Source organism: Anolis carolinensis, chromosome 5 (genome assembly GCF_035594765.1).
Source record: "Anolis carolinensis isolate JA03-04 chromosome 5, rAnoCar3.1.pri, whole genome shotgun sequence".
Taxonomy (NCBI): domain Eukaryota; kingdom Metazoa; phylum Chordata; class Lepidosauria; order Squamata; family Dactyloidae; genus Anolis; species Anolis carolinensis.
In genome coordinates, this window is record NC_085845.1 from 206,758,484 (window position 1) to 206,774,021 (window position 15,538).

Consider the following 15,538-nt stretch of genomic DNA (forward strand, 5'->3'; position numbering starts at 1 on the left):
ATCATTTTCGTTCTCTAAAAAACTATGAAGCGGGCATGAGCCAGTCCCACCATCAATGCAACAAACAGGATCAACTCAGTCAGTGGTCCTCAACCTGTGGGACCCTCTCCAGATGGTTTTGGCCTACAGCTCCCAGAAATCTCAGCCAGGTTACCAGCTGTTAGGATTTCTGGGAGTTGAAAGCCAAAAACATATAGGGAGGGATCCACAGGTTGAGAACCACTGAACTAAGTAGACATCGAAAAGGTGGATCTGGTCCTGAGGGTAAAGAAGGGTCAGTATCAGCGCTTGGCTCCTTCTTTATCAGGAGAAAGGGGGCAGCAGGGGGGACAGAGGTGCCCTTCGGGTCTCTAGGTCGGTCAGAACACTGATGATGATGACTCGCCTGAGGATGCGCCTCCTCGCTGGCCCCCCACCAGCCGGAAAGGGGTCTTCCCGGGGGGGGGGGGGGGCAGGACGGCATCTGGCTGGGACTCTGGAGGGGCCCAAAGACGGCGCCCCCCTCCCTCTTGTGCCGGAGGCGCCTCGCACGCTGAAGCGCATGCATGCGCTGTGTCTCCTGAAGAACCACCTCTGGCTCACCTCTGGCTCCCCCCCTCCCTTCCCACAGCTGGCTCCTGGTCTTCTTTTTGCACTGTTGCATCCTGGCACCCCTGCACCCTCTTGCTCTGGAGAGGGAGAGGCAGAGGGAGATGGGGGGCGCCTGCCCCTCTCCTTCGCTGACACGCCACTTGCCCCTGCTCTCCCCCCCCCCCCCCGCCACAAAGCCCTGGGTGTTCACAGCGGGGCTCCCGCGGCCGCTGCTCTGCTCTCCGTCCGCTCACCCTTGCGCCCCTCTAATCCCCGGCGGCGGTGGAGGCAGAGGCAGCAGCGCACCTGATCCCTGCCGCCATCTCCGAGGGGCGCCTTCCCGCCTTGGGCTTAATCGCCTCCAGCGCTCGCGGCTCCCACCTCCGCCGCTCCTTATGCACATCTCTTAAACCTTTAGTCTCTTCAGCATAAGCTGCATAAGCTCTCCCAATATATGCGCAGCATCACTTCAAAGCTCTCCTCCTTTAGGGAAAGTCCACTGAGAATCCCTCCTGGCAAGGCGGGGGCCTCCCTCCCTCCAACTCCCCACCGCGCGCCCAGAGGCCGGGACCAGACAGAGCCAAGGGACCCCTCCCCACCTTCCCCCCGCCTCCACTGCTGGGTGGACCAGCGCCTGGCAGGACCAGAACCCACAAGAATGGGGCCCCTCCCAGGGGAAAAGGCCCTTGGCTGCCAGAACTGTGCCCACAACCCACTGCTCCAAAGCCCACACGTAACAAGTGGCAGTTGGAGAGCCCCCCCTTACGCACACACTGCACGAAAGACCGGACAGGACCCCCACCCCACCCCACACACAGGCCCTTCCACGCATGGCTGCCCCACCCTGCCCCGTAAAAGAGGGAGTGGGCAAAATCATGGGCCACAAATGCAGCGCTGCACACCGCCAGGACCACAAAGTCATGTGAGCTAAACCTGCTAAGAGAAGCTCAGATTTTTTAAACCTTTCCAATCGAATACCAGGAGGATTGCACATAATATAACATATTTCTTTGGAGAGAAAGAAGGGGGACAGGTGACCCTACCTAAGGTTCACATGGGTCCGTTTCCAAATTGGGGGCCGCCATGAGGCCAGAACGAGGCCAAGGCCAGGCCACAAACTCTCCGTGGGTCCTGTTTAGTCCTTACGTAAAACAACTTTGCTTTAAAAGGGGTGCAAGTGCCTCCCTGTGGCCCCCAGGCTCGTTTTGGCACACAGAGCCCTTGCCCTCTGCAACCGCCCTGTTTTGGGCCAAGGGAACCCAGAAGCCTTTCCCCAAAGCCTTCGGGAGTGGCCGCTCAGCTGCCACAAGGCTGCCCATCCTCCCCACCACACACACACACACACACACAAGAGTTTAATGCAGAGGAATGGTTTTTCAAAGTGGATTTACTGTGCTGTTTTGGCAGCCTGTGTTTGCCTCCCGAGGGTCTTTGGCAGAAAAGCGGCCCCAACACCCACTGCAGCATCCCGCCCTCCTCCAAAGCACTTCAGGCACTTGGCGCTTGGAACAGAAGGTCTCAGTGACCTTGTGAAGCTGCCGAGACCACCCTCCCGGGCCACTTCTGTCTCCCCGGCAGCCAAAAGCTCAAGGGCAAGAGTGCCCGAGGCTTCAGGGGAGAGGCCCATGGCTGCCTCATAGGGTCTGCACACAAAGCCCCTAGTAATGTGCCAACTGAACACAACCCAGGGGACCACAGTGGACCTCTGGCCTCAGCCCTGGTTCCAGGTGGTCTGCTTCTCCATGGCACTGGGATAGGGACCCCCCTCCCCATCCTCACAAGGGTATTTTTGTGCGTCTTTGGCTGAGTCCTCTCCCTGAGGACACACTCCGGACCGGGGAAGAGAGACGGGATTTGGGGGGCACTTCAGGGCACTTTTGGGGAGAGGTCTCACTCCATGGAGCCATGGCGCTGCTGCCCTGCCATGTTCATGCCATGTTCAATGTCTTTGCCACGTTGCAAGCACATGTGGGCTGCCCCACGGGAGGAAAAGGCACAGCAACAGTCTGCAGGCAAATCAAGGAGGGCGAAGGATTTCCGGGGAAAGCGGCAAGGCAAGAAGAAGAGCGGGGGGCTTCTGGGGGGGATGGTTATTCCCAAACACGGGAGGAGGATCCAGGGAGGGACGTGGCACACAGAGGCAGAACCACAGAGAAGGGAGCCCGTTTCAGGCTTGGAGCCACAGCCTCTCTCTCTATCTCCGATTATAAAGCAAAGCGACGGGGCAAGAGCCTCATGCTTCTGCGGGTTCTATGGATGGAAGGGTTCCTGTTTACTCCCCGAAGGAGGGGGGAAGTGGGGGCCGTGGGGGATTCCCTCTTGAAGGAAGGAAGGAAGGGAGGGAGGGAGGGAGGGACGCTGCAGCCCGATCCGCTGCCCGGAGCCTTGCGCGGTCTCCCAGGGGGAAAGGCCGACAAGGCTCCTCAGGCCGACTGGCCGTTGCCCTTCCTCCCGATCCACGCTGGAGCTAATAATACACCAAGAGATGCCCTTCGATATATCGCAAGAGACGTCCAGGCTCCGGGACAGAGGCAAAGGGCCGAGGGGGGCGGTTTGTGATTTCATCCCTCCTCCATCCTTCCTTCCTTCCTTCCTCCCAGGAAGAGGGAGACGAATGCGAGAAGTGGACAACGGGCCCTGGAGGTGGTCCCCCCCCCCCCCCGAGGAAGGCACGCCGTTTCTGGACCACGGCCTGCGGCTCCATGAACAGGGGCTCTGGGCTGCAACTCCCAGCATTTGGGGAGGATCTGCTTGCTAGGTGTTTCGGAAACAAGATCAGAAGATGCAGTTCAATGGAGGTTGTATTTGGGTGAAAATAAGAGGGAGAGGAAGGACAAAGACCTCATGCAGGAAGAGGGAAACTTGGGCCCTCCTTTCAAGTATTTTAGACTCCAACTCCCACAATTCTTCACAGCCTCAGGCCCTTTCCCTTTCCCCCTCAACCACTTTGCATTGCATTGCATTGCATTTATGCAACACTTTTCTCACCCCTGGGGGGACTCAAAGCGGTTCACTTCAAATAAATGCCAAAATACAATGACTCACATATAATAAAAACAATGTATCACGCATCTAAAACAACTGCACATGACTATGAATTAAAACAATTAAAACTAAGACCATTAAAAACTATATACCATCAAACATAAACATAAAAGGTTTGAACATTGGAGCTGCAAAGTCAATCAGTGAGGGTCTCTGCACAAACATCCACATTCAGAGAATCTGGCAAGCGCAGGGTGTGTGTGTGCATGTGAGCGTGCATGAGTGCGTGCTCAGGGCTGACCCTTCAAACAGCCACGTGCCCCCTCCCCTTTCATCCCTCCCCCCCCCGCCCGTTGCCCCCCCACAAGCGGCGCCTTCTCACCTGGGTGCCTTCGCCTTCCAGCCGCGGGGGGCGGATGCTGGAGAGGTGGACGGTCTTGTAGTCCCCCGAGTTGAGCTTCACGATGATGGCGTCTGCGTTGAGCACCTGCACCACCTGAGGAGGGAAAGGAGTCCCAGGTGAAGGCCTGCCGCCAGCCCTTGTGGGGGGACGAGGGGAAGGAGAGCTCGTTCGGGCCGGCTTTAGCACAGCAGGTTAATCACCAGCTGGTTCCAGGTTTAGGGAAACCAGGGAAGTTCAAATCTCAGTCTGTGCTCTGATGAGGCACACGGAAGATTGATTCTAGGTTGATGTGATCAAGGAGACTCAATTGTTCATTTTGAGTCAGTTTTAAATAAGTTTGGTGACTTATTTAATGTAGTCTGTGTCCTGGAAAGGCATAGAGAATCTGTGATAGTATATCACAGGGGTGACTGTGAATTGAAGTCACTGGATAGTCCAAGTTTCAGACTTTGGGAACCAATCCCAGCTGGACTCACAGACATCCATTGAAGTAACAGTTAGAAAGGAGCAGAGGAATAGGTTTTAACTACTTTAAGTAAAAGAAGTGATACTTTAGAGAGTTTAATTAATCTCATTCTAGTATTGTAACTGTTAATAAGAATACCTCTAAGTGAAACATCTTTTGTAACCCCCAAGCTTGTGCCTGAATAAACTTGTTATTGTTCTTTCAACATCCAAGCCTCTGTTGCATATATTCTAACCCAAGTTACGCTACCCTTTAAAGTAAAAGTAAGCATCTCCCTGTGTCTTTGGTGGTTGCATCTTTCCAAACTGGTGGCAGTCGATATTAGTTATTTACAAATTTGGGGCAGTGGGTAGGATAAAAAAGATTCCCCCTGCCTGAAAGAACCTTAGTCGTTCATAGTCCCTTACAGACCCCCTGCCCCGTGCCCCACTCTGCCGCAGGCAGGGCTCCTTGTGCCAGGCAAGAGGGAGAGACCCATGCGGGTCCCTGCGCAACCTCTTCCTCAGCCTCTATGCGCAGGAGGGAGAAGGAGAGAGACGCAGGAGAGCCAGGCTCACGGTGGAAGTGCCGCCTGCCCTGCGGATACGGGGGCCGATTAGGGTGGCGCGCTGTCAGGCCGCGGTGGAAACCTGCGCCAGATGCTCATGGAGCCAACGATCCTGTCAAGGCCTTGATCTCACTGTGGAATGACAAGCGGCAACAGGCCGATGACGACGACGACGACGCTCTCCCCTCCTTGGCATTTGAGGCAGCTCCGGGCAACAGAGCCACCTGGGAAGGAGCGGGGAGAGCGCACCGGCATGCGGCGCCCAGGCCGGGCAGCGAGCATGACTCCGCTGCGGAGAGGACCCTTTTGCCATCTGTCACAACCTCTCCGCATGGCCGCCGGGCCGCCGAGAGCACCTTCGGAGCCGCAGGGCCCCCAAGAACAGCTGCGACAGATTTGCAAAGCACTTCTTAAGGCGACACAGTTGTGGCGGACTTAAGTGGCGCTCCGCACACACCATCTGGGCAGCCGTTAAGGCCTAAGGATGCGCGGACACGGCGGAGGCACGACAAGGCCGTCCTCAGTATCCCTGTCCATGCGCATCCAACCCTAAACAGAGACCGACGTGGGAGGGAAGCACCTCCGTACTGGCCAAACTGTGCGCTTTATTACTCTACAGCAGGTGTTTTGGACTGCAACCCCCACCATTCCTCACAGCCTCAGGCCCCTTCCTTTTCCCCCTCAGCCGCTTAAGCGGCTGAGGGGAAAAGGAAAGGGCCTGAGGCTGTGAGGAATGGTGGGAGTTGCAGTCCAAAACACCTGGTGGACCAAAGGTTGCCATACCTACTCTACACAGAGGCAATTTAGCATTTTCCAGCTCCCGGCTTTATGAGGGTGTGCTCGATTCCGGCCACAGGGGGAGCTGTTGCTTCATCATCCACTGTGACACCAAGTCCTTGGATACTTCCTCATTCTAACCACTGCTGGACAATTACCTGAATTTCCTACTTGATAGATGAAACTATCTTTTGGGTTGCTGAGGTCAACAATGAGCATGGCTATTTATTTTTATTTTATTTTAATGGTCAAGTGCTCACTCCAACACAGGCTGGCCTCGAACTCATGACCTCTTGGTCAGAGTGATTTATTGCAGCTGGCTACTAACCAGCCTGCGCCACAGCCCGGCCCCCAATTTCTCCATTTCCCCCGAGACATTACTTCTTAGCACTTTAATCCCTTCCTACCTTACCTTATCCCATATTATCCCAGTTGACTCTGACACTTGTTTATGCACTTTATTAAAGCTTTGGATATTGTGGTTTATATGCCCAACCACTTTTATCTTCAGTGGCAGATGTTGTATTATTACACATTTATTCTGATTTTATGAGTTATATTGTATTTTTAAAACGTTTAAATTGTTTATTTCATTTGATTTATGTTGTTACTGTTTTGTTTTGATATTCGTTGTAATTGCTTTATTCTGCTTTTGTTTTGGGCATCGCCCCATGTTAGTCGCCCCGAGTCCCTTCGGGAAGATGGTGGCGGGATAGAAAAATAAAGTATTATTACTATCACTAGCTGTGCCCGGCCACGCGTTGCTGTGGCGTTGTCTGGTGGTGTTGGTGAGAACTTGTTGAGGTAGTGGTGGTATTGAATGTTTATTGTATGGTTATGTTTATGTTTGGTATGCATTTGGTCCCTGTGTAGTATTGTATAGTATTTATATGTTGTCCATGTGCTGTGAATGCTTGGATTGTGTCCTGCTGCATAGTAGAAAGGGTTGGGCTGGATGGCCCTTAGGGGTCTCTCCAAACTCTTGGATTCTATGCTATTATTATTATTATTATTATTATCATATTCATCATCATTATTATGTAGAGACTGGATGGCCATCTGTCAGGAGTGCTTGGATTATGTCCTCCTGCATGGTAGAAGGAAGTTGATCTGGATCCTAAACCTTAGGATTATATGTTATTATTATTATTATTATTATTATTATTATTATTATTATTGGCGGGGAGAGGGAAGCCGCACACGAAAACGTGATTCCAATTAGGCGCCACTAATTTGCCTCACTCCAGATTGCAATTTGATATTGTCAGTTTCCGAGCCGCCTCCTGGCCAAACTGGTGTCCTGGCACTGGGACTACTGCCACCAGCCTCCCAGTGGCAACAGAGGCCAGAGAGGGCTCAGCCAGGAGGCGGGTGAATGTCAGGCCCAGCTTTGACTGCTCAACAAAGACAAAAACACCAACAACCCACCGACCAGCATTAACATAGATACACACACGATACTAACCCACAAAGACAGTTCTATGAAGCTCATGCTGTGTATTGATTGTTATGCACTGGACTGCAACTCCCACCATTCCTCACAGCCTCCTTGCCAGTCATCAGGGAGTTTCCTGGATCCACCAAGGAGGCTGGAGACCACCACGGCCCCTCAGGGATGGTCTGGGGGGGGGGGGCTGACCCTGCAGAGTGACCAGGCTCCAAACTCCGCAGAGTGACCGGCAAGGAAGCCACTCGCCGCCGCCGCCGCTCATGTTGCCGGGCGACAAGCAGCAAAAACGTGATTCCAATTAGGCGCTGCCGCCGTGGCTCACTCCAGATAGCAATTTGATATTGTCAGTTTCCAAGCCGCCTCTTAGCGCTCCTTTTCTCCCCCACTTGTTATCGCCCTCTTTTTAAATGCCTCTGAAATGCTTTCAAAAAGCTTTTAGAATGACTTTGTTTTACAGTAAATTACTACAGTAAATGACTACTTCAAAGCACTCGACTCAAAGCGCGGGCCACGTCCCCTGCGCACCGGCTGGCAAAGGAAGAGGCAGCCGGAGCCACGGCAGCCGGGCAGCCAGCGGCCGACACCTGAGTGGCAGGGAGGGAGGGGGGAGGGAGGGGGGCACACAGGCAGGTGGGGGGGGGGTGTTGGAAATCATCCTGGACTACACAAGTCTCATCTATTAGATATGTAGTGGATAGATTAGACTCAGGGAAACCTCTCTATATCCCATGCATGCCTAGATAGGCCTTTGCTGGTTTCTCTCTTCTGTCCTGTCTACATCCACTCCCTCCACCTTGTTGTTTTAGCAATGTGATCTCTTCAGGGATGGGGTAACTTCCTCTATTTAGATTGGAATTTTTATTGCCCAAAAGAAAGCTCAGACCATGCGGTGGTAGCCATTCTCTCCTCCTTTGTCTTCTGCATGAGAAGGGCACATTTTGCCCTCTCTACTGGCAAAATGTAGCTATTTAGATATTCATTGTTATTTTTACCTGCTTACCTTCCTCAGTGCTAGCTTAGACAGCTAGTTAGCTCCAAAACCTTTTCTATCCACGATGGTTTCCTTTTACCTCAATAAATACCTTTTTTGAACTTTTAAGCTGACTTTGCAATCCTTGGCCATCCTAAGAAGAAAGGCTTCCCTAAACTCACCTCATGTAAGTTTCTGCTGTTTGGAAGTGTGCTTCTGCCACTCTGCTATATTTTAGGGAATCTCCCTCAGAAAGAGGGTTTTTTTTTAGTCTAACCACTCAGAGATTCCCAACAAAGGGTTATGGGCCCAGCACGCTTCCGCTGTGCAACTCTGCCGCATGGGGTATGCATGCATGCGCAGGGCAGAGCACCTCTTGTCCCAGCCACAGGGGTCCGGCTGCGAATGATGGCATCTCCGCACCGTCCCCTACAGCCCCTTCCTCGCCCTTCTGACTGAACGGGCTTTGCAGGCCAAGGCATGAAACACTGTCCAAACGTGGCAGAGCAGGGGTCTTGGAAGGGCAAGGATACCAACACAAAGCGGAAAGGATGCCTAAGGAGACACACCGGACAGTTCCCCCCCCCCCACAGGACACTCTGGAATAGGTCAAGCAGGGAGGGGGAGCCTTGAACCCCTGCCCTGCATCCTCAGCCCCCACTGATCAGCCTGGGGGGGGGGGGGAGAGAAAGGGGGGAAGGGACACGCAAGGGCCCAGGAAGGCATGGGGCGTCCTTCCACCTGCATTTGGAGATGCCACAGGGAAGGCAGAGCCCCCCCCCCCCCCGATGAGCCCACCAGAAGGGCGGCAGGTGGCAGCCGCCATCTGATCAGAAGGGAGGGGGAAGCATATGGCAGAGAAGAGCCACCTCAGCAGAAATGGCAGCAGAGGAGGAGGAGGAGGAGAAGTCGCAGGCAAAAGTTCAGCCGATCGTCACCGCTCTGAAGCGGAGGAAGGTGAAGCCAAGGGAGCTAACCGGAGCAGAAACACGGAAGAGGCCTCCCTGGCACACGCCTGCCGACACTGCTGGCTCAGCAGAGACACACACGCATAAGAGCCAGGTTCAGGCTTCAGACCCACCTCTCCTCCTCCTCTTCCTCCTCCTCCTCCTCCCTGCTGCTGGCCCCACACAGCCCTTCCCCTGCCAAGGGGGCCGCGCTGTGCCCTCCAGGCGCCAAGGAGAGTGCCGGCTTGCCCCCTTGAACCCTCTGCCCGGCTTCCCCCAAGAGCAGCCCTCCCCTGCGGAGGGTCCTGGCCCCCTGTGTGGAGGTGCCCACCTGCCTGACCCTCTCCTGGCCAAGGCAGGGCCCCCTTCCCCACTCCAGGTCCGGGCTGGGAAGGAGGATGGGGTGTCCAGGGGGCTGCTAGGCTCCCCAGCACTGACTTGCCTCTTCTGCAGATAAACATAATAATAATAACAATAATAATGCTTTGTTTATATTCCGCTCTATCTCCCTAACTCAAAGCCGATTACAACATAAACAGATTGGCAAACGTTCAATGGCTTAATACAGCGGACTAACAATGACATACGAATACACAAAACAAAGGTCAAGGCTTCCCCTTTCACCCCTGGCTTTCTGGAGGTGGTTGGTGCTCAACTCTGCCCATGGAGAAGGGCTCTTGTTCTGTTTCCAAGCCCAGGAGCCTGCTGTCTGCAAACACCTCCTGGTTGCTTTGTCGGCATGGCTGCACGGGCACCTTTATGACCTCCCACCAAAGTGTTGCCTATTGATCTACTCACATTCGCATGTTTTCAAACTGCTAGGTTGGCAGGAGCTAGTGCTGACAGCGGGAGCTCGCCCCAACCTTACTGCCTTGAGGGACACGCAGCCAGGGCTTTCCTTCTGGTCTGGACCCAAGGCAGCCCAAACCAACCCCGCTTCCCCTCCTGCTTCCTTCTCTCAACCCGGGACAAAGGCCAGCCCTTCCTCAACTTCCTTCCCAGGAATTCCCTCAAGAGAGGCAAGGGGAGACCCCTCAGAAGCCCCCCCCCTCGGCCGAGAGAGTGCACCACAAGGCAGAAGAGGCCAGGGAAGCCTTGCCCTCGCCAGGGCACCACTGCTGCTGCGCGGCTGCCATGGATCCCTCTGCTGCCGGGCACAGCTGGCCTCCTCCGCTCTGCTCCGCTCCGCTGTGCTCTGCAAGTGCGCAGCCAGGGGCTTGGCACCAGCGCGGGCCCACAAGGCCCAAGGCATTCGCAGGCTGAGTCTCGTGGCCGATTCCGCTCCTGCTGCTGCCGGCCTTCATGGCCCTGGCGCCACTTGCGCTCTTCCCAGCCATGGCCAGCACTGGGAAGGGCACTGGCGCCATCTGGTGGCCGCTGCAGGGAGCGCTCCTCTGGACAAGGCAGACACAAAGGTCACGGCAGGGGCTCCCCCCAAAACAAGGCTGCTGTGGCTCCCCTCCAGGTGCTTTGGACTGCAACTCCCACCATCCCTAACAGCCTCAGCCCCCTTCCTTTTCTCCCTCAGCCACACTGTTTCAGCAATGACCTTGTTGCATGACAGTCTGTGGCCTCTCACCAGCTCTGATTCATGGTGAACCTATAGGAGGGACACTCCCCCCCCCCCCCCGCTAAGATGAGCCCTGCTCAGGCCTTGCGCCTCCCTGGGGGAGCCAGTTCCTCTTTTCCGCCTGCCTTCCTCCCGCGTTCCCAGCACAATTGCCTTTCCCCGTGAGTCATTCCGCCTCATGATTGGGCGCATCATGCGCACAACAGCCTTCGTTTCCTTATCCGTCTTCTAGGGAGAGTTCAAGCTGGATGCGGTCTCTGGCCCACTCACTCGCTGCTCCCGTCAGCCCTCCACGCTCTCCGCAGAACTCTCTTCCGCGTCTCAAGGGAGTGGATGTGATTCCTGTGCGCTCTCTTCACCGGCCACCTTCCACAAATGTACACAGAAAGAGGGGCCACCGGGTCCGTCCCCTGTGGTTCTGCCCCTTTGGTTCTGCCTTCGCTGTTGAGTGACACCCCACCCGAGGGCCTTCCCTGGTTCCTCCCTTCTCAGCTGCCACGCTTTCGTCTTTTTCTGACTTGTTTACCACAATCTCCATTTGTATTAATGACCGTACCATAGTTTTGACGTCAGCCCATATCCAGCTGTAACCCGACTTTGGGACTTTCATCCTTAGCGTTCATCGGTCGTCACCCATTTTCTGCTCGTAATACAGTATTATATGTGCAGCTCAAATGTCACTTCCTTCCTTCCTTCCTTCAAACCTCATCTCACTTCCAATAGGACAAGTTCCACATATACATTCCCCCTTGTCAGCTAGCTGCCTCTTTGCTCTAGGTCCCAACTGCCTCTTCTGTTTCTCTTGCAAATATCAACCAATGGTAAAAGCCTTGTATTTCTGGCAGCTGCGCTTTTGAGGATCTCAAGATGACACAGAAGTGACAGAAACGCACTCTCGTCTCACGCACAATCCTACACACCCAGGGCATCCGGCTGTAGCACTTACACAGGTAAAGCACTCCTGTTGTAGGGGCCGCGGTAGCGCAGCGGGTAAAACCTCTAGGTAGGTTAAAGGTAAAGCTTTTCCCCGACATGAAGTCTATTCATGTCCGACTCTGGGGGTTGGTGCTCATCTCCATTTCTAAGCCAAAGAGCCGGCATTGTCCAAAGACACCTCCAAAGTCGTGTGATCACTGGAATGATTGCATGGAGCGCCGTTACTTTCCCACAGAAGCAGTACTTATTGATCTACTCACATTTTCATGTTTTCGAACTGCTGGGGCTAAAAGCGGGAGCTCACCCAGCTCCCCGGATTCAAACCACTGAACTTTTGGTCAGCAAATTCAGCAGCTCAGTGGTTTAACCCACTGTGCCACTGGGAGCTCTAGCTGCAGGAAATCTACTGACCGGGGGGTTAGCAGTTTGAATCTGTGAGTCAGGGTGAGCTTCCGGATGTTAGCCCCAGCTTCTGCCAACCTGGCAGTTCGAAATGCGAGTAGATCAATAGGTACCGCCTTGGTGGGAAGGTAAAAAGGTGCCCCATGCAGATGTCGACATGCCAGCAACTCAATCAGAGATGTCTCTGGACAACAGGCTCCTCGGCATGGAAAAATGGAGCAAGAGCCCCTCCCCATGGTCGGAGCTGAGCATCGCCTCCAGACGCCAGAGATGGAAAAAGGGGAAGGCCTTGACCTGTCTGCGTACTGTATGTCGTTGTTGCTCACTGTGTCCAAGGCATTGAATGTTTGCCTTAGATGTGTAGATTGCCATCCGCTCTGAGTCCCTCCGGGGAGATAAAGCGGAATATAAAGTGTATAATACCGTGTTTCCCCAAAAATAAGACATCCCCTAAAAATAAGACCTAGTAGAAGTTTTGGTGAATTGCCAAATATAAGGCATCCCCTGAAAGTAAGACCTGGGAGGAGGGAGCTGCCACCCCCGAGAAAGGCCACGTGTTGCCTTAGAGACAGGCCACTGCAAATGGGGTGAGCAGTCTGAGGCCGCCAGTCTGGCAGTGCAGACTCATACTCTCCAGGCCAAAGCAGATCATCTGGAGTCATTTACCTGGATTCTGTGACAGTTTAGACCAGGCCTGGGCCAATTCCAGACCTCCAGGTGTTTTGGACTCAGCCTGTGAGGAATTGTGGGAGTTGAAGTCCAAAACACCTGGAGGGAAGGCTGACGTTGGCCCAGGCCTGGTTTGGACTCATATCATCCACTTCTAAGCAGATATCACATGTTGTGTTGTATTTGTATTTGTACTCTTTGGAAACCTCCCTGAGTCCCTTCGGGGAGATAAAGTGGCATTATTTTTATGCTGATGATGATGGTAATTATTATTATTATTATTATTATTATTATTATTATTATTATTATTATTAACATTGAGGTTGTATTTGTTCCCATTTTGTTTGTTTACTTCAAAATAAGAGATGTGCAGTGTGCATAGGGATTTGTTCATAGTTTTTTTTAAACTATAGTCCAGCCCTCCAACCATCTGAGGGATCGTGAACTGGCCCCCTGTTTAAAAAGTTTGGGGACCCCTGGTTTAGACTCATGTCATCCACTTCAAAGCAGTTATATGGTTATGCTGGTTTGCGATGACCACTCTGTACAGTATATAATAAGTCAGTGATTCCCAAAGTGGGCACTACCGCCCCCTGGTGGGCACTGCAGCGATCCAGGGGGGCGGTGACGGCCACAGGTGCTTTTTCTGTATTACCTTTCTATTCTGAGTTCAAAAAATAGCTTCATAATTTCAAACTTCAATGTTTCTAATTTACACCTGTCTTTACTATATTTTACAAAAAAGGTAGAAACATGAATACATATTTCTTTCTGTTTAATTGCTATTAAAATTAAAAAAATAATAATTTCCAGGGGGCACTGAGTAATATTTTTTCTGGAAAGGGGGCGGTAGGTCAAATAAGTTTGGGAACCACTGTAATAAATGTTCATATGTATTTTTTTCAACAATAAATGTGAATTCTTCTTCATGACAAAATAAGACACCCCCTGAAAATAAGACCTAGTGCATCTTTGGGAGCAAAAATTAATATAAGACACTATCTTATTTTCAGGGAAACAGGGCAATAAAAAGAGAACGTCTGCCAACAGAAACACGCCCTCGAAGGCAAGCTAAACTGAGGGCCAGAGGACTCCGTGGGGACTCTTCTTCTTTCCTGGAAGGGTCACCCTGAAGCCGCCAACACGTACCCCACACTGTCACCCCTGCCCTGCACACTTACCTTGGCCACAAACTGCTTGTCCTTCTGGTCCAGGTTGGCCGTCGGAGCCACGTAGTCCCTCCAGATCCTCAGCTTGCGCTCTTTGGCAAACCTGCCGCCCAACGGGAAGACAAGGAGGGAGATCAGCCCCGGAGCAGCATCTTCCAGCCCCACAGGCCCGTGGGGACCACCCTCTCCTGCCCTCTCCCCTCCCCATTGAAGACTCCAGGCCATTTACAAGGAATAACAGCCTGGCCTAATGCAGGCATGGGCAGGCGTTTCCTGAGGCTAGGAATGGTGGGAGTTGCAGTCCAAAACACCTTTCCTCCAGGTGTTTTGGACTCCCAACCTCCACCATTCCTGGCCTCAGGCCCCTTCCTTTTCCCCCTCAGACACTTAAGCGGCTGAGGGGGGAAAGGCAAGGGCCTGAGGCTGTGAGGAATGATGGGAGTTGAAGTTGAAGGTGACACTTAGTAAGCTAGCTAGCTCCAAGACCTTTTCTACCAAAAATGTATTTCTTTGACTTCAATAAATATTTTTGAGCCTACAATTCTGACTCTGCAATCCTCTGTCATCCAGAGGCATAGAAGCTTATCCCAGCTCATCATGCGTAAGCTTCTGCTGGTTATGAAGTTATGCCAGTCACCCCTTCCCGCAGCTGCACAGCATTGCCAAAAGGCCGTGTTGCCAGCCACGCCCCCATGGTTGGAAACCAGTGGTTGAGGAAGCAAATGGCAGAATTTAGTGGGGAAGGAATTGCAAAGCTCCTTCATCGCTATGATAAGTGCCTAGATTTGAATGGCGACTATGTTGAGAAGTGGTATTTGGGTCTGGCTTTCAACTGTATATGGTAAATGTTTTCTCCTATACTTTGTTCATTTTTAATTCCAAAACGTAACCTACTTTGTGGATAACCCTCGTATATACTGTAAATAAATAAATAATGATAACAGCCCACGTTGGCCTATGCTTGGCCTAATGGTATCCATCCAGAGAGGCCCTGCTCTCACTGCAAGGCCAGCCCTCCTCAGTTTGAGGGACAGCTATCACCGTGCAAGAGGCTGTTGGCCAAGGAAGCCCGAAGGCCATGTCTGGGGCCCTCCCTCTGTCTCTCTCTCAGGAGTGCTTTCCTGAGGATTCCTGCTTTGATGGCTAAGCAGCACTTCCCAACCTACCACAATTCTAAAAGGGGGGAGCAAGTGGTTCTCTGGAGAAAGTGCGGGGCAGAGCCAAGACCCAGAAGAGCCCTCCTCCATGCGCAGATGCCCAGGACAGCCACGCCAAGCCTCCTCCGGCCTTGGAGGGAGGGAGGGAGAGAGGCCACAGACAGGGGTGGGCAGCCCTACCTCTCTGCCGCTCGCAGCTTCTCAGCCCCCCGGGTGTAGACAGCGATGGACCAGTCCACACAGCGAGCAAAGCCTTCTTTCAGGAGCAGCTCCGTGATGTTCCCATTCTGGAGACAAGCCAGAGAGACAGGAGAGACGGTGTGTAAATCCTCAGTTTGACGGACGCCGGCCCTTTCCTCCTCCACCTCCCTGACACCGCTATCACCACCCCTTGGCATCTTGCAAGTGCACAACCCCTGCACACACACACACCCCAAACAACAGCCAAAGACTTCCCTCCACAAAAGGTGGCCGTGTCTGCTTGGTCAAAGGAAGAGAGGTCGTCCCCCCCCCCCCCAGC

The 15,538-nt window shown here is 53.2% G+C and overlaps 1 protein-coding gene across 1 annotated transcript in view; it reads right to left on the minus strand.

Moving 5' to 3' along the window:
* Nucleotides 1-15,538, minus strand: part of snd1 (staphylococcal nuclease and tudor domain containing 1) — a 148,095-nt gene that overhangs the window by 112,600 nt on the left and 19,957 nt on the right. Inside the window, 3 exon segments of the mRNA XM_062982754.1 lie at nucleotides 3,938-4,051; nucleotides 13,874-13,964; nucleotides 15,199-15,305. Of these exon segments, the coding sequence (XP_062838824.1) occupies nucleotides 3,938-4,051; nucleotides 13,874-13,964; nucleotides 15,199-15,305 (312 nt within the window).